The 18,424-nt window shown below is 39.5% G+C and overlaps 2 protein-coding genes across 3 annotated transcripts; both read right to left on the bottom strand.

Moving 5' to 3' along the window:
- Positions 1–7,499, bottom strand: adpgk2 (ADP-dependent glucokinase 2). The gene is made up of 7 exons (XM_054608677.1): positions 7,288–7,499; positions 5,212–5,371; positions 4,357–4,547; positions 4,141–4,237; positions 3,771–3,907; positions 3,284–3,420; positions 1–3,009 (listed from the first exon to the last, which is right to left on the bottom strand). Exons 1-7 carry the CDS (start codon positions 7,481–7,483, stop codon positions 2,458–2,460), a joined length of 1,470 nt encoding a protein of 489 aa, XP_054464652.1. The 5' UTR covers positions 7,484–7,499; the 3' UTR covers positions 1–2,457.
- An 803-nt stretch (positions 7,500–8,302) lies between these two features.
- On the bottom strand, positions 8,303–16,954 carry ctsba (cathepsin Ba). Of its 2 annotated transcripts, XM_054608697.1 has the most exons (12): positions 16,817–16,954; positions 16,114–16,188; positions 13,056–13,183; positions 12,889–12,974; positions 12,485–12,599; positions 11,535–11,650; positions 11,357–11,442; positions 11,111–11,257; positions 10,425–10,541; positions 10,094–10,222; positions 9,299–9,380; positions 8,303–9,031 (listed from the first exon to the last, which is right to left on the bottom strand). In XM_054608697.1, the coding sequence occupies exons 3-11, from the start codon at positions 13,176–13,178 to the stop codon at positions 9,307–9,309; spliced, it is 993 nt and encodes a 330-aa protein (XP_054464672.1). In that variant the 5' UTR covers positions 13,179–13,183; positions 16,114–16,188; positions 16,817–16,954; the 3' UTR covers positions 8,303–9,031; positions 9,299–9,306. The 2 variants fall into 2 exon arrangements, with proteins under 2 accessions (XP_054464672.1, XP_054464664.1); XM_054608689.1 differs by lacking the exon at positions 16,114–16,188 and having other exon boundaries at positions 16,817–16,953.
- Between the last annotated feature and the right edge of the window lie 1,470 nt (positions 16,955–18,424).

Raw genomic sequence — 18,424 nt, 5'->3', positions numbered from 1 at the left:
ATTTTATCTCAAGTGACTGTGCATTGAATAGTTAACATGCAAGAAACATTCAAACACAGCTTTGGTACATGGATGACATGACTTATCTAAAGTATATGATATGGTAGCAAACATAAGCAGGTCTCTATCCGAACATGAATGCATGTTGAAGTTTTGGTTTTAACAGTTTCATTTCACAGTAAAAACACAACCCGTTACTCGTCTTCCAAACAGTGTAAGACAAAAAAACTCTAAAAAAAAAAAGCCTACAGAAATAGACATAGTCTGTATTAAATATTCCCTTTTCACTAAACACCAAAAATCAAAACAGAATAAGGCTCATTTAATTTCAGCATTTTCAAACAACAGTGTTCCATCAGTACAGTGTTGAGACAAAGAGGAAACATTTTGATGGATTTCTTTAGTTCACACTTGATGGATTGTAACATGAATAAATGTGTTCCTCAGTGAAAAAGGGGCTTTGACAAGCATGTTTTAATAAACAAATAAATAAATTAAACCCTGTAATCAAGTAAAAATTAAAAGTATGTTGTATGGAGAAATTGGGTTTGTGATGGAATATTTGATTTATAATTAGTGAGAAAAATGGCATAATTCCCATTTAAGTGTAGTCGCATTCAGTTTTAAAATATAAATTATTTCGTCCCTGAAAACATTGAAATGGGAGTTGATGGCCAATCAGAGGCAGAGCCCCTATTTTCATTTATAGATGATCTCATTAGGGGAGTTATTTGGCATTGACTTCTACGACATGTAAGATGAACACTAATATCTTTACTGTGTGGTCCAATATTTATTTATTACTTATTCACAGATAAAGGGAATTCATGGTAAGCATCAACGAAGCTTTAGGTCAGCTTTCAAAAACAAACAAAACTAAAACTAGAGATGAAATTGTATTTCACTTTATGCAGCAATATCATATAAGAACTTGAGGCAGTCCACATTGGTTATTTGGTCCTTAAAGAAACAAACAAACAAGAAGAGATATGAGAGATAAAATAATTAACAAAGTAACAGAGAAAAGAGTGAAAGGGGAGAAACAAAAACAGCATGGTGGTAGAAAGGAACATTTTGACATCATATTCAGCTACCAGCAGTGGTCTCTTAACTTTGTTTTGCATTATTGCACTGCAACGGACACACAGAGGAATGTCAATCTAAAAACAAATCAAACACACCCAAACCAGAATAGACATTTTTCACATATATTAGGAAGAACAGGAGGCCATACACTACAACACTAGCTCACTACTTTAAATCTTTCTTTGCCTTTTTTATTTGCTCATTACCTTTCAATTAAACAAAGGTTCAGATCTTTAGTTCAAACCTGACAAACAGTGGTGGAAGAAGTATTTTTGCAGTATTTGCATCAAAATATACCTGCAGTATCTAAAGAAAAAGTATTCATTATGCAGAATGGCAATCATATATATTAAATCACTGAATTGCAATTAGTTTCATTAATTTGTCTTTTTTTTATGTTGCAGCAGGTAATTATTATTATTATTGTATTAATAATTAAATCTGAAAAGTAATTTAAGTAATCTTGCAAATGTAGCGGAGTTACAAGTACAGCAATTCCCTCCAAAATGTAGTTAAGTAGAAGTATAAAGTAGCAGAGAGAGGAAATAAGCAAAAGTACCTCAACATTTGTACTTAAGTACAGTACTTGAGTAAATGTAAAAAGTAAAAGTTACTTTCCACCACTGCTGACAGGTCGCTGACTTTTCTGGTTGAAAACAAATATGCTGCAAGGCAAGTGTGGCTGAAAGCCTTGTTTACTGGTTGGAGCTCTAGATTTAAAATATGTGACACCTGATAAACGTGCTCCCCAGAAACAGAAGACTCAGCATTTTCAGTAATTACCCAACTCTGGATAAATGTGCTGCATAGTGGAGTCACTTGTTTAAACGACAAAGATTTATCCTACAGCTGAAGTTGTAGCAGACTGGTCGGCTACTAACCTGAACACAACTTGATTTTTTACAGACTTTACACAAACTTCATCGCTGTTTATCTAATCCTGACTGAAGGTAAAGTCTTGTAATGCCTTAGAGAAGTAGAGGAGGACAGGAGTGAAATGATGGACAGGAGTGACTTGGTAAAGATGTTTGGTGTGTTAAATCAAAGTAGGGCAGAGAAGGGCAGAGCCTTTTTCTGAAGTTTTGGTTCTAAAAATCAAATAAACTGGATGCAAACGGGCTTTACACTGAGCCCATATATTTTAAATCTGGTGATTTACCTGATTAACAACCACTGCAGCCCACCATCTGACTCCTTTGAATGATAATAAGTTTTCCTTATGGTCCACCTGGGCCGTGAGCTGACGCATTAGCCTGATTACTTTCACAATCAGTACCCGTGCTTGCATCACACCTAGATCCCGTTTCCAGAGTCACGCTGTGCCAACATGCAGTTAGCACTACACACAGATAGACCATAAAGTGTCCTTCTCTAGATCTGCAGCACCAGGCCAGCAGCTGAGATGTTGTCTCCTCCACCTGCAGTTTGGTAAACCTCAGTGCACACCAGCACGGGTGCTACACAGATCTCGTAGTCCTCCTCATCCCAGCAGCTGACCGGCCTGCTCTCCTGCAGAGGGATACGCTGGCTGCCTTCCCGCCGGCTAACAGAGAAGGAGTCGTCCATGATGAGCCTCGCCTTGCTGGGGTCAATGCTGTTAGAGCCACAGACATGGCGGTTAGCTGTGAGAGAGGCCTTGGCCGTGGCCGACATGGTGTTCTTCCACTGGGAGCCGCGTGTCACAATAATGGCCTGAAAGGCCAGCGTGTGGACATGGAGCCGAGTCAGCGGCTTAGCTTTGGCACCATGTGTGTCACTCTCGCCGTCCTTGGAGCGCTGGTTCACAATGCGATAGACCTCCCTCATCTGGTCAAGGACTGTAGCTACACGAGGGTTGGGGTCCGACAACACGGTGATGTTGGAGCCTTTAAGCAGGCTGAGCAGGTTGGGAAGCTCCTGTTCATTCATCCCTAAAGAGTCCGCCTGGGAAAGCAGAATCAGGATGAGTGACTTGAGGACCATATTATAAAAATAATAATATTTCTGTTGAGCTACAGACTGTTTCGTTTAGAAATGTATTCAACAAATTGACTAAAGGAAATCCAGTTTCAAACTACCTGGTATTATTTGTGCGACAACTTTTACGTAACCCTCACTACATCACTAAACATTTAGTGTTTTCACCCCTGTGCAAATGTAATTGTTGTAGTCCCCTTAATGTGAATTAATTTGTTCATTAATACTCAGTCATACTTACATGGGGAATGACATAGTAAAGTAGGTCTTCCATTATACTCTCTTCTACAAAACTGGCCATCTCAAAATGGACTCCAATCTGTGGAGACGAGGAGGACAGGAGGTCTGACAGGCGGGAGAAGAGAGCGTCCCGCTCACCTGGAAAGATGAAATGAACAGGTGGAAAGAGAAGAGAAGAAATTCAGACAAAAGGTAACTACACATTAAGGACTGAAGGAAACCAAAAGGCTGTGGAACAACGTGTATCTTATTTAAGAACCCTTTTCTCTTCACAGCATTTAACTCACAATAAAAAAAAATCTTCAATTCACATCCACATGACTTTCTAAAACCTACCTTTTATTTCAGCAAACTTGAGTTGAGTGAAAAGGGAACGCACAACTAAGAAATATTCAGCACGCTCCAATTTCAGCTGTGCGACACAAAGCAGCAGACACTGCTGCTGGAGAATTTTCAAATCAGCAGCTAATAAAAAGGTTGTCTCTTACCTGCTTGGAAGGGGAAGTTATCCATCATTTGCAGCCCACCCACCACCAGCAAATCTGGTTCGAAGTCTATGAGTTTCTCAGCAAACGCTGCCATGGAGTCCAGGTAGGGGTTATGGTCATCGCTGTGGACGATATATCTACAGAAACAAACAGTCAGATTCAAATATTGAAGAGGCTTAGAAGTTATTTGCATGTACGTACACACATAGAACACTAGGTTCTATAACTCACAACACAACATTTCCTCCAGCCTACTGTGCATGGTGGAAAAAAAACAGGTCTCTGGATTAAATACTCGTATTTACACAGTTCAATTTAATAATCCCTTAATATTCTCAAAATATCTACCAAATGCTCAACTAATACATACCTGTTGGCCCTACGTGAGGTATAGTGACCCCAGCTAGCACCCGATGGATACTCCAGGATCAGATGAATGTCTGGCTCTTCAACTATGTTACCCGCCACTGGAAGGACAGAGTTGGATTAGTACAGGGGAATGGAAGTGAAGACGACCAGGGTGGTAAAACACATAGAAGGCAGAGGTGGAGTAGGTGTACCAGTATTTGTCTGTGTGTGTGTTTACCTGTAATGTGCTGGGACAGGACGTCAGTAAAATCGGGGCTGAAACTTCCTCCTAGCAAAATATCACATCCCTCGGTTGCCATGCGAGCAGCCATTACTGGGGCATTGCCGCCGACTGCCCATCTGTTTCCAGGTAGGTCACGGGACGCTTCAACCAGCTCACTGAATAGGGTATCATTCAGCACAAAACGCCTGCAAGACAAAAATAACCCGTAAATAATAGTAAAAACAAAGTTAAAACTTGAAAGCACCACTATTTATCTAAAAGCTCTGCAGCAACAAAGAGCAAAATATACAGATGAGCACGGACCAAATCAAGGTTTCTTATTATTACTTGGTTAGTATATTTTCTGTGAGTAATAGCTGGTCAGAAGAAAGAAGACAGTGTATGGTTGTATTTATTTTTATGTATGTATGTAACAAATAAACCCCTAAACATTCATGGTTGCATAGGAGTGTGTTTGTGAAAGAGCATGTGACAGAGACAGGATGAGTCAGGAGCACAGTAGCCTGAGGCGTGGAACAAAGAAAACTGTTTTGTTTTTTTAATTTGCTTTAGGCTCGCCTCAAGCCTCACCAACTCTGTGTGTACTCCATGTAACCCTTCTTTCTTATTGACTCTAAAACACACTTAGACACGCCTTGTATTAAACAGAAAAACTCAGGCATCAAGTCATAGCACACAGAAGACTAAAGTATTCAACAATCTGGAACAAGCACCTGTTCACAAACACATGTATTTATATTATGATACTGTGAATTGAGGTTTTATTAACTAGACTAAAACCATGTAATGTCCAGCTCAAAGTCACACAAAACACACACACCCACACACACACACACACATTGCTCTTACTCTGCAGCAGCTCCTGGTGCAAAGAAGTAGGCAAAGCTCTGAGCCAGCTGCACTTCATTTTCTATGTAGTCATGGTGTAGGGGCTGGTCTGTAGGAGGGAGGCCGATCTTATTAAGCAACGATACCCCATCAACTATCAGGTCAACACAACCTCCAAAACCTGTGGATGAGGGAGAGAGGAAGTGAGAAAAAGACAAAGAGAGAAACATTTGTGATATAAACCAGGCCCAGAGACGGGTATATGAATTTAAATCTGGGACCAACGAGAAAGCAGCAGATAAAGAGATAGCCTCCAGGGGGGAAAAACGAGGGGAAGATTATGTATAACCCAATTTCTTTTATAACATTGAAAATGAAACTGAACAGTACAAATAGAGTAAAGAGAAGGGTAATGCCAGTGTGTAGCTTTAGTAAACTGAGCAGCAAAGCATCCACACAACATGCAGCTGCTGTGTCACGTCTGCCAGTGTGGCTAGTCAAATGATCCAACACTTCGTTACAGTTTCGGCTACAGGATCAAAACATCACCAACGCAAAGCTTTCATTTATAAACCATTACTGTCAAGTCTGAACAAAGGCTAACATGCTGCACAACAACAACCTGTTAGAAAAGCCAAAAGGCAAATGTTTGCTCTCGCGTTTGAATTAGATTTGAATATTTTACTTAGTCTGAGAGTAGCTGGATTTCAAGCTGCTTTGCTCGCAAATGCTTTTCATCCATCTACAATTTGTTTTCTGACAATTTTCTGTAAATAAAACATTTAGTTTTGTGGTCAGCACCAGTGGTGCATAATTATTGTGCATTTGGTTGAAAGTCAAAAGGACCAGTATTTTGAATACAATATAATGTGTTTTTTCTGTCCAACATTGTTTAAGGTTTGTGCATTTTGTTCATAACCTGGCTGCAAACTAATTTCCCTTTAGGACAATAAAGAACTTCTTTTTAAATATACTTGATTCTTAAAAATAACAATGTAACCGGTCGGACAGCATGGCAGAGCCTGTTGTTGAACTGGGTAAAGGTTGGAGAGATATGATGATCACCTCTGCTATGTGACTGTAACAAAGTTCAAAGTACATGATTTAAGATCAGGATTAGATCGTGACACTCAAGACGGGGGTCACGCACGCTTACAATGTTTGCTTAAACCTTTCTGAAGCAGTTTGTCAGGTGAGGAATTCCATCCTTTCATAATTCTAATGTATCTTCTTGCCGCCCACAATTACAATTCAAGATGGAGACTACAAAGTGCCTGTCGAGTTTTCCCACTTGTGGCACAGTAGGCTCTAAGGTGTGTGTATGAGACTATGGAGCTGTTGACTTTATGCCAACGTACAAAAGCCATCACAAGGGAAACTTGTACGATTGCTTTTAGTGGTTAGTTAATTCCTACAATTCTGCTTTCATTATTTAACCTGTATAGTTTATTCTGGACGTCACACTCAGGCTACCATCTATACTATATGACATAAACCAGAAAGTTACTATAAATAAGTTCACCAACATTCAAGGTACACATTCTGTCTCCACCTTGTCCATATATATTCTCATCCCCTCTCTGCGTAGTCATGTTGGAGGCTCCCTGCACAGGACTGACCTGTGGACTCAGAGCTGAGTATTGTGCCATCATGGTCTCTCACTTCCCTTTTAAACCACACTCTCTTTTCCTTCACTAAAGTCCACTCCTCTAAAGTGTTGATCTGGCTTCAACATACAACATTAACTCAGGTCAGTCATTACATGACAGCACAGAGAAAAGACAATGTTTTACTTATTATAATCTCCATTAGGCCCCAGTTGTTTTAGGTTAATGTTAAACACCATCACCCAGTTAAAGTTATACATGGTTATAAATACACTTTAATTATGTTATGTTATGTTAGTAAGTGGGAGCACTTTGATAAATGCATTTAACTTTCTTTCATCTTGAGCAGATTTATAACTTCAATACATCTGATATGGATCCAACTCATTCGGACTTACTCTCTTATTTACCCCATCACTCCCCAAGCCCCTACACCAATGCTTTATACTAGCATCTCTGGCTAGCGTTAGCTAGCATCACCGGCGCTTACCGACGGCCACTCTCGGTCTGGCGACGTCATTCATCCCGACTTTGCCCTCCGCGCGGAGCAGAGAGGACAGGACGGCGTCCAGCCGGTCGACCAGGACATCGTCCTGAGGGGACCGGAACCAGAAGGCCAAGACCACCACACACAGGGACACGACAGGCCCGTACTTCATCCACGAGACCCGGCCTCCTCCCTCCATCTCTCTCTCTGAGTGTCTGAGGCGGCTCAGCCCGAGTCGTGAACGAGCGCTCCCCGCACGCTCGACCAGTGACGCGTGAGAGCGGGGCGTTCGGTTGTCCGTTTGTTTTGTGAGCCGGAGTGCCCCGGATGTCACTGCACTGGGCGAATAATCAGCAGAAACTATTTCAGCTATTGATTTAAAACTTCCCCTCGTTTTTTTCAACCGTATTTCAGCCCCGGTTATGGACTACTTTAAATATATTTTTTGAAAGTCAGTATGTTTCGTTTTTACCCAAACACCGCTCTCCAGTTGGATAATGGGTAGACGCCTGTGTGAAAAACAAACATCTTCATTTCCTTTACGGAGGGGGAGTGTTTGTTTTGGGACAACAAGGCGGAAGTAGTAAAGCTAGTGTTTTGTTCTAAACTTGAATGTTTTACGTACTCATTTTATTTATAGACGACTTTCGACATTTAAAAACAGCATATAAAAGCTACACACTAAAAACTTAAAACACAGCATTAGTGTGTTAGACAGTAAAAGCAGTTTAAGCAGAAACAACGTTTAAGTAGAAACGTTTCTAGATTATCTTGTTTGTTGTAAATCAGTCTCTTTTATTTCCCTTTTTGGATAAAATTTAAAATGCAGCAGAAACCTGCAATGTTTATTTATCAACTACCCTTCCAATAGTTTTAACACACCTACGTTTACATTCATCGATCACATCTTGACCCACATTTTCTTGGTGAGTCAATCCCATCAGGCGTGTTATTAGTCACACAAAATGCAAATCTATTTAAAATACCATCATCTGTATTCATGAGTAACAACACAATATTTGGAACCAAATTGTTTTATTTAATTCAGGGCACAACAGTTATGTGCCAATATTTGGATCGATACAGGCAGACAATTAAAAACATCCCATTTCAACCATATACATTTTTTTAAAAAAAAGTTTTATTTCTCATCCATTACTCAAAGTTTTAAAACACTTACAGGCACCAATCACAATGGGTTAATCCTAACATGAACAATATGAAAGCTGTGATCATTAAAAATTATAAACATTCAAACAGTCTCTGTGTTATCTCAATCATGGGCTGTGTTGCTCTAAGACCCTCTCTGCCAGTGCAGAAAATGTGACGACATAGGGACAAATACAGTTCTACATCAGGGACAGTATCCTTCAAATCACCTGATAAATATCAGGTGATTTGAAGGAAAGTACCTACACGTTTTTAGAAACATTTTTGTCCTGTGCAACCTTGATTGACATTGCTTTAGGAGGTGAAGGAATAAGCCCTTGCAACAGCTCATTCACGTAAAACATATTCAATAACACAATTCTGATTTGTTGTCAGGCCCGTACTCTATCTGCTAATAAATGAGGTGAAGGTAGCTCTTGAGGTTTTTTTCTGTCTGTTGTCAAAAGAAAACCACATGCAATGTGTGCAAGGTGATCATTTCAAAAAAAAAAAAAAAAAAAGCTGTTAAGAGTTCGAGAGCAGGCCTTTTGAGTGTGTCGCTCTCTGGTGATTATGTCATGACACCACAGCTCAGAACCTGCAAGAGAGAAAACAGTGTCAGTAAGCCACAGACCTTAAGCTACACGCGCACTTTAGACTTGAAATGGGGTCTACTCGGGTGGTACGGCTACATCTATGAGGCATGTGCACAAATACAAAGCCATGCATTCCATTCAGGTTTATGACATTACACTAGGAAGGTTGCAGGAGAATGGTAGTGTTATACTCTGTTAGGCACACAGTAAACAACGGTTTGTTTGAGGTCAATACTTAATATTGCCCTTACATCATTTTGTTGTCTTACCTTAGAATTTATTTGGGAATCCCCGCCACAATCTCAGACTCCATACCACAGTGATCCGATCCTCTCAGGAACTTAAAGAATCCTGAAAACCAAAGTCAGACCAGAGAGCGGTTTACCCAAATTAGAAAAAATTATAGATTTGACACAACATTAGCAATTGTTATTTTTTAATGTATCAAATATGGAAATATTTATGTTTGAGAACATATGGTATGTTCATTTGTGACTCATAAAGAACATCTGCGAGGTATATTGAGTACAAGGAACTTTACATATTTTAACCTAATGCACAAAAGTATTAATATGATATATTTTAAACATAGCAACACCACTATGCAATAAAAAGTATCAGCTACAATGTACTTGGGTATCCAAGTTTTGGATGGATATGAACAGTTTGTGTGTCAGGTGTTGATTCAACAATATGTTCAGTTGATGCTGCTGTTGGTTTAATAAAATGTAAACTTTATTAGAATTGTCATAAACATATCGGTATATACATGAAATGTTATATCTGCATTTCACCCATCCTTAGCATTTAAGATAAGTTAGCAGCTGTAAAGCATCCAGGGAGGAATTTAGTGTTCAGTGTCTCACTCAAAGATACTTCGACATGCTGACAGTAGGAGCTGGAATCACACCGCTCACCCACTGAGCTACAGCCGCCCGACTGTATAATACTGAAGGGACTCTGAATATTCTATTCAGACATATAAATAGGAGGGCTACTGTTAATAAACTGACATCGGTGTATGAATGTTAGTTAAATTAAGTAAAATATGCATCTCTGCTCACCGTTATCACCCCAGTCAGTGTTCCAGGAGTTGGCACAGAGCCAGTAGGGAACACCACCCTCCTCTCCCCAGCCCAGGATCTTGATGGCGTGGCCACCAACCGCGGAACCAGACACATGCTGATACACACCTGGAAATGAGAAAAATAAATAAGGAGGCAAGGAACTCATTAGAGAGGATGCATGAGTTACAGTTCAAGTGTGCGAGAGAAAGTCAGAAACATAATTTCAAAGAATAGTTTAGCAAACTCTGCAATCAGCGTTTAACCTGTTCTCAGCAGGTTGCAAGTGTACAAGCACTCAGTATTCTGTTAATGGTGCACGTGTTCTTACCAGACTTGTAGAGCACAAAGTCTTCATAGACGGTAAAGGCTCCCTCTACTGGGCCATTCTTCATTATCTCACTCTGAATCTCCTTCTCATCTGACAGCACGCTGTAAGACGATTTACCTGCAACACACTTTTCAGTTAGGAACATGCAGGGAGTGTGTGTGTGTGTGTGTGTGTGTGTGTGTGTGTGTGTGTGTGTGTGTGTGTGTGTGTGTGTGTGTGTGTGTGTGTGTGTGTGTGTGTGTGTGTGTGTGTAAACACAGCTGTATTCCTCAAGATTAGGGTTGGGCTCCTTTGGACATAAACATACTGCTTGTAGGACATACAAGAGTGATAAATGGGACATGACTGGATACAGTGATAAACAGTTAGTCTTTATCTAATAAATAATATCTAATAAATACGATGTATGTGTAATTCTGTTTAAATGTATACATGTTAGTCAAAACTTTATTAATCCATCACTATTGATTCAAGATTTAATCAGTTACCAGAATTTCTAATTAGATTAACTTTACAAAAACATGTTTGTATGTATGCACTATGATCTTACATATTTAAAGATAATAAACTGATTCTGTTTAATATTCAAATAATGACCATTTTGTTTTTCATACTGTATTCATCAACGGAGTCACATTGAATAACATCCAAGCATTACAACAAAACATATTATAGAAAATTCTTACCAAAGTGCTTGTCCACTTTGTAGCTGGGTGTGTATCCAGGTTCGCACTGGGAGATGCACTCGGGTGTATCTCCACCCTCCCCAGAGCAGGAGGGTCTGCTGCCGTTCACATGGTGTTCACAGGGGGGGATGGTGTAGGGCCGACAACCTGTATGCACAAAGAGTAAGACACAAAGATCAGAATTGTACACGCCACACATGCACACAAAACCACTTGCGGGAGTCTCTCACACACAAAAAAACTCACCAATGTGGGAGTCATAGAGACCACCAGAGACCAGACCCTCATTGGTCCAGAAGTTCCAGGCAGCTGAAGGGTAGCCACCATTACATCTAAATAGAGAAAAAAAAATCAATTACTGTGGACATTTGAAGACAAAAACAAAAAAAAGGAGTGAAACTTTTAACACATTACTGCCTCTCACCCCATGCCACAGCTCTCGCAGCAGGTCAGCAGGTCCTCTGAGGAGATCTCCACGCTGACCTTGGCGTTGCTGTGGATACACACTCGGTCAGAGATGGCCTCTGCAGCGCCAAATGCCTGTGGGCAGAAAAACCAAGACATGACACAGACACATTTACACAGTTTGAGGGAAGTTATTTTTGTTATCTGAATTATTGAGGGTTTAAGGAAAGGAAGTCATGTTTGTCATTCAGATTGCCAAGCCCTTCAAAGCATGTTAATGATTTTGGGCTGTATACAGTGCAAATGATATGGAAAAACTGAATGCCACATTTTTGCGTAGGTGTTACACCTCAACACATTACTAACCACAATCAAAATTCATAAATCATATACAAAATTCCTTAGATGAAGGGTTGGCAACTTTTTTGATATTAAGTGCCATTTCAATTTTTTTTGTTTTGTCTTGTTTAATCAGTCGACATATCAACATTCGGATCTGGAAGTTCATGCCATTTATCTAGGCAATGTGCATAGCAACAATTAAAAAATGTCTCTCCCATATATCAGGGCATTCTAAATATAAATGACAGCAATGTACAATACGGCTGCCATTCTGATGAAAACATCAACACCCTCCCGACATTCCACTGTCTTGTTCATCACAAATTAACTCAAATTCTGCAAAGGAGGCAACAGGTACCAGCCAACCAGAGTCAGAGTAGGGCTGCTCTTTGAGGGAATGCATTAAATCATTAAAACTACCATAAATGCTACAGCCACTACCATACAGCCACTACCATAAATGCTGTGCAACTGCCACTGGCTGTGAAAGAGGTAATTTGCCATGCAGATGAGAGGGAACTTCAACATTTCCAAAACTCTCTTGTACACAAAAATAAACAAAAATATGAAATCCTCAAGCCCAGTTAAATGTGGCCACATCTTTTGAGCACTAAGTTTTTATCTCACCCAGCAGGATCCACAGGAGCCCTGGTCTCTGATCTCCTTCAGAGTGGGACAGTTGGGCCACTGCTCTCTGGAGTCAAAGCTTTCAGGCAGCTTCAGGTCTCCAGCAAACTGAACCCTGCAGAGGAAAACAGCGTTACGGAGTCAAGTATTACTGTACGCCATTACAGCTTACCAATGCAGTCTAGGCCGACTTGATGGGTTGCCCATTTTGTTGTAGGCAGGTTGGGTGCAAGGTTTTGGTCCATGACACTGAAACTAATGCTTGTGTTTGTACATACAAATGTACACGGTGGATATATAATTAGGGGATGTACAGCATAGCAAGTACTCCCTCTCAATGATATGCAAGCATAATGGAATACTAATCTAAAGTTCAACTCCTGTGTTTCTTGATTAAGACTCACATGATTGGCAGCTTAGGTCCCTTCAGCAACGTACCGCAGAGTTTCTTCACATAACTGTAGTCGACATTATGGAAGTTGTGACCAGCCTGCGAGAGAGGAGGGCGATTTACTCAAACAGAACTACTTCCATACTGAAAAAAAACAACAACAATAAAAAAACAACTCACCTTCCAAGTAGTGTTGACCTTATTGATGTAGTTGACCATCTCACTGGACAGTGGTTTGAGGTGGGGTCTGGCCAGGCTCACCGACAAGCTGGCAGCCAACAACAGAAAGGCTGAATGCCACATTTTGCCTGAAAAATACAAAATCAAGGAGACAAGTTTATCGTTGTTCTGATTACATTGCATAAATTCTGATTCCATCACTAACCTCTTACCATGATGATATAACCCTAAACGTATTTGGATTTTTCCTATATTATATTCATGCTATATATATACTATATACAGCTGAGCCGGCTGCCTGCAGCTAAAGGTGCTAAAAGCGCCAACAGCTCAAACTAGAGCAAAAGTGCTGACAGAGCTAATAGTGTTTACCGGACGGGGAAACCACAGGGTGAGCACAAGCTTGCGCGCCGCTGCCGCATGAGTGCAGTGCAGAGCACTGACAAGCACGAATATGGACTAAAGCATAGACAGCAAGGATTACAAAACACTAAGAGGAAGGGCAGTTTCATTAGCTGCTCAGGTAGACATTATTCAATTAAGTCTTTACATAGCAAATTGTTGTTTACTGCTATACCAATGCTCTGAATCGCTGTGTTGCACCATTCACTTTAAGCGGTGAAGGCTGAAAAGATAACAAAGGCTTAAATAAAAATTACTAGAAAAACATGTGCTACTTAACCTCAAATGAGCAAATCTTATTGAAAACACAAAACAAAAGTGAGAGAGGCTACATCAGTAGATTTATAATAAATAAATTGAGCAGTTTCACTTTTATGTGAAGAAAGTATTCCACCTGTAAATAAATACAAGCCTGAGACCATGCAATGAAGTCCTTGAACACACTTGCATACACTTCTGTAACTTGAGCCGTGAAACTCAGCTGATAAAAGGAAAAAAACATTCACAGTTGAGTAGACGTTGAGACTGCGGTTGCACCTACAAGTGGAACATGTTTGCACAGCCTACATAGAGAGCATCCTCAGTCATGCGCTTCATAGAGATCCGAAGTGGTTAAACATGCTGCATAAGCAGGCCGCACACAAGCATATAAGAAGTCATGTGATTGAAATCAATGCGAGTTATATCTACATGACTTTAGAATACTAGATGCACTGGGTTTCAGTTCCCACTTAAAAAGAACAAAGAATAATAAGAATAATCCTTATAGTTCCCCATGCTGCAGAAAACACCACCAACAAATGCAAATGAATGCGCTCTTTCAGTTTTTAGATAAAACCTTAGTTTGCCCTAGAATGGTACACACGAGACCACTTTATCAGAGGTGAAATGCACCGGTAAGTGCTGATATCAGCTGCAGACAAGAGCATTTGATATTAGATATCATAATGTAGCCTATTAAATAGAGGCATGGATTGTGCTCAGTATAAGCCGGATGCTCCAAGTCCAGCAAAATCAATACCAGTGCAGACACTGTGCTTCTTATTAAACTTGATCGGATGAACAAACATGCAGCTTCAACCTTTAAAAATAAAAAAAATTAAAAAATAAAAGCGTTGTTAGCCAATAGAGCTGAATGAAAAAAATAATTTAAAAAAAGCTTTTTACCCCAAAAAAGACAGGAAACTTTAACTTACTTTTTACATTTAGACATTTGTTTCTTTTTTACCAGATTATGTTCGAAGCAAGATTAGCCAACACTGATTTTGAATCAGTCTGTTGACAAACACAACTTTACATGGGCGTGTGTAAGAGCTCAATAGACTTCTACACAGTCAGTGCAAACATTGGCTCACTGCCACACAGATTTTCTCTAAACAAGGGCCTGTCTTGTTAGTAATCCGTAAATCAGTTTTTCCAGAGAAAGCAGAAGGGAATCTAATGAAAACACATCAGGTGTGTCTGAGAGAGTGAGGGACAGAGAAAATAGCAATTCCAAGAAACTGGTTTGATGTCACATGACTGAGTGAAGTATCATGAGGAAAAAAGTACACAAGAGGAAGCAAGACCAGAAAATTCCACTTTAGAGAATGACATCAACACTTATCTTGCTTTCTTTAAACTTATTGTGAGTACCAATCTTTCTTCAATACCAAAAGCAATTGACCATTTTTCTTGCATTACATAATCCAATGTAAAGCATGAAAAATGTACAGTAGTGGCTAAATTGGCTGGGCATTAGAAGTGTATTTTCATCGACTAGGTTGTGTGTACAGGTCTGCTGTAGAGAGACTTTATTCTACTGCATGTGCTGTAAAAAGCTTATGTATTATTTACATCGCTTTGAACCATCTCCATGTTGTGCAAGCTACTAACTGAGTGAAACATTTGGACACCCAGACCAACAAATTCACATTTAGGCCACAAGAAGAAATTTAAATGACAAGACAAGTTTATTTGTTCAGTTTTTAGAGAAGTGGTTCAACCACACTTGTAAAGAAACTGCCTTGTAGCTGAAACAATGATTTGGATGTGATTTGGGGGAAGTGAACCTTCAGTCTGCTGACACATCACTCATGTCCATTACTTTCAACACAGTTATCATAGCATGACTCACAACGGCTACATTAATTTGAGTCACAGTGGAAGCAGTGTGGCCTTTCTTTGGCAGTGCTCTTGCATCTCAAAAATGTTAAATTCTCTGAAACAAAACCAGCCTCGCTTTAAGCTTAATGACTTGATGCTAACCAAGGGATCATTAAAAGGTGAAGGGGGAGGGAACAAGTTTCCCCCTCATGTGGGAGATTTACAATCAAGAAAGGAACAGGTGAGTCAGTGCCAAAGCCACAGAGACAACAAGTTCCTCTCCACCTACAACATTGGTTTGAGTTCAGATGGAAAATTGAGTTCAGCTAGCTACTTTACCTTATTTGTATATTATCATGTTGTTTTTCAAAAGGTACATTCTGATCAGTATAGAAGGGAAGAAAAAAAAATACTGTACTGTAGGTGGAACAATGCGTTGTTCTGCAATGATCCTTCTCTTATAAAATTGATTTCTGTGTTTACAGGACAAAGAACCTGATCAAATGTGAAGCTGCTGTCCCAGTACAGAATGTCTTAAACATGTAACAAGTAACACAATACACACACACACCTGGTTTGTTTGTAGTCTATTAGTGTACTGATAGAAACGACTCATTTCCTTATTCCTTGTCACAATGCAGAGGGCCTGCAGTCACAAAGGGGGGGGGGGGGCAATGAAGATATAGTTATTGAGCTTTACTTCATCCCCCTGTTGTGATCCTCTGCTGTGTCACCGACATGTTTATAACTGTGTAAACAAGTCTCAGCTCCTATATGATGTCTCATGAAGGCAGAGGACAGAATGGCTGCCTCCACTTCTCACACAAAACCTAGTTTCACTTTCCATTTCCATGTTGTAGCAGTATTGGGTTTCATACTCAGGTTTTAAATTATTTTCTTTCTTTAATAAGAGCTTCTGCCTATAATCGGATTGAACTCAACATTTGAATGTGTCCTTTGAATGTGTCCTCATCATTAATTAAGGACATAATCTCAGTGTTTGGACAGAACAGCCCCACCCGCCTTCACATGTTTCATACCACATCTGACCATGAAGCCTAAAACGAACAACCACTATTTGAGCTATGAAAACAAACTGACTTTAACAGGTTTTCTTTTTGTATCAAATGTGTCTACTAGATGAAGTAAAAGGAAACACATGTAGCTCAGACGCCGTCAGCTGTTTTCTGCTCACTCTCCGTGTAAACAATCCTTAACTTACACAACATCTGGCAGACGACCTGAGGACAAAGCAAAGACAAGAAATCATTTACCTGTAGCTCGTTTGCCAGCTGTAATGTGTGAACTTCAAATCTTCAGCTCCAGGTTTCCCTTCAACAAACTGTGATTGGGATACGAGCCTCTTCTTTATGTATTCATCGCACCACGTGGGTCAGGTCACATGAGCTGCGTTCATGTGACCTGCAGCGACACCAACCCCAAACCCCCACCTCACTCTTCCTTTTTTTTTTTTTTTTTTTTTTTTTTTTTTTTTTTTTACATCCAGACTGTAGGTGTCATGATTTTTAAGAATCGCAAACGTTTTCTTAAATTAATCATCTGAATCTAGATTTAACCGGTAAAAACACACTTAACGTCGGGAGAGTGTGGTGCAGTATATCTGCACTACTTCACTGTGACCGCTAGGTGGTGCTGAAACTCACCCTCTCTGACCACTGTCACCACTCAATGCTCAAATACAATCTGTGAGATCTATGGAAAACAAAATGTTTTGATATTTATTTTGTATGAAAATCCTACAACCTATATATGTATTTTTTTTATTATTTATTTCCTCCCCATTACCACTATCATGGTAAACTATATTTTTCAATTATCATTTCAAGTTCTTTTTTTTTATCATTGAAATTTACGTTTCACATAAAGGTGTATTTTATTCATATTAAAGTCTCTTGTTCTCACTCTTATCATTCAGGAAAGAAGGCACTGAGTGTGCCACAACAATCATGCTCAAGTGAAAGTGCTGCAATCAAAATTGTATGAATTAAATGTTATTGTAAACGCAGGGATCAAAATTCGTGTGCAACTGTCATGGAAGGATGAGACGGCAAATCCCCAGTACAGTTTCTAACAATTATGCTTTATAGGAAAATTGAAACACAACCATTTGAAAAAAAGTTATAATTAAATAAATGCCGGATCAGATTAAGTTTTAGCAAATACTTTTGTCAGAACAGGAGCAAAATAGCATGATCAGGACAACCCCACTTCTGACTGGTCCATTTGATTTCCAATGATAAATGATAACAGTAGGCTTATGGGACTCATCAGATCACTGGGTCTGAGCCTAGCAGGCCTGTTTAGTAATGACAACATTGAAATGGAAGCTGAGGAATCTTCATATTTCACTACAGTTCTACGAAATATCACTGATAACTTAAAATTAGCTAGAAAGGGTCAACATCACATTCTAGTTATGAATAGTTTGTAATTGTCAGTTAAAAGTTCACATTTGTTTCTGCACTATAATGTCTCTAAAATGACTCAACTAAAGCCATGAGGTCATTTGTTATTTATCTGATTAAGATATTTGCTAAAAGGGTGTTCTAATAATGTGTCCAGACATAAAGTTGAACGAGTAATGAGAAGAGATCATGACATGAGGCATAATGCTGAGGACCTTTTTTTCATAATGCATGGCAGCAATTTATGGGTATGGTGGTATTTAACAACATTACGTTTATCTATGACTTTTTGTTTTAGAAATAACTTGTGATTTGTCATTGATGGTGACAACAGGGGTTTTTTTGGTGCTCAAGCTGTATCGCACTGTGGATCACTGACCACAAATAACTTGCTGATTGTTCGGCAGCTTTCTCTTCCTTTTCTTTGTCTGTCATCTGACTTTCAAAATGATGTGA

The sequence above is a fragment of the Anoplopoma fimbria genome, chromosome 2 (assembly GCF_027596085.1).
Source record: "Anoplopoma fimbria isolate UVic2021 breed Golden Eagle Sablefish chromosome 2, Afim_UVic_2022, whole genome shotgun sequence".
In the NCBI taxonomy this organism is placed as follows: domain Eukaryota; kingdom Metazoa; phylum Chordata; class Actinopteri; order Perciformes; family Anoplopomatidae; genus Anoplopoma; species Anoplopoma fimbria.
The sequence above is the reverse complement of the archived record's forward strand: the minus strand, read 5'-3'. Positions and strand labels throughout refer to the sequence as shown.

Coding starts and splice junctions, on each gene's coding strand:
- adpgk2 (XM_054608677.1), bottom strand. CDS start 7,483: ATGGAGGGAGGAGGCCGGGTCTCGTGGATGAAGTACGGGCCTGTCGTG. Junction 5,372..7,287: donor CAGACCGAGAGTGGCCGTCG/GTAAGCGCCGGT, acceptor CCTCATCCACAG/GTTTTGGAGGTTGTGTTGAC. Junction 4,238..4,356: donor CCTGTCCCAGCACATTACAG/GTAAACACACAC, acceptor CTGTCCTTCCAG/TGGCGGGTAACATAGTTGAA.
- ctsba (XM_054608697.1), bottom strand. CDS start 13,178: ATGTGGCATTCAGCCTTTCTGTTGTTGGCTGCCAGCTTGTCGGTGAGC. Junction 11,651..12,484: donor GCTCCTGTGGATCCTGCTGG/GTGAGATAAAAA, acceptor TTCTGCCCACAG/GCATTTGGCGCTGCAGAGGC. Junction 9,381..10,093: donor CACTGACTGGGGTGATAACG/GTGAGCAGAGAT, acceptor TTTGGTTTTCAG/GATTCTTTAAGTTCCTGAGA.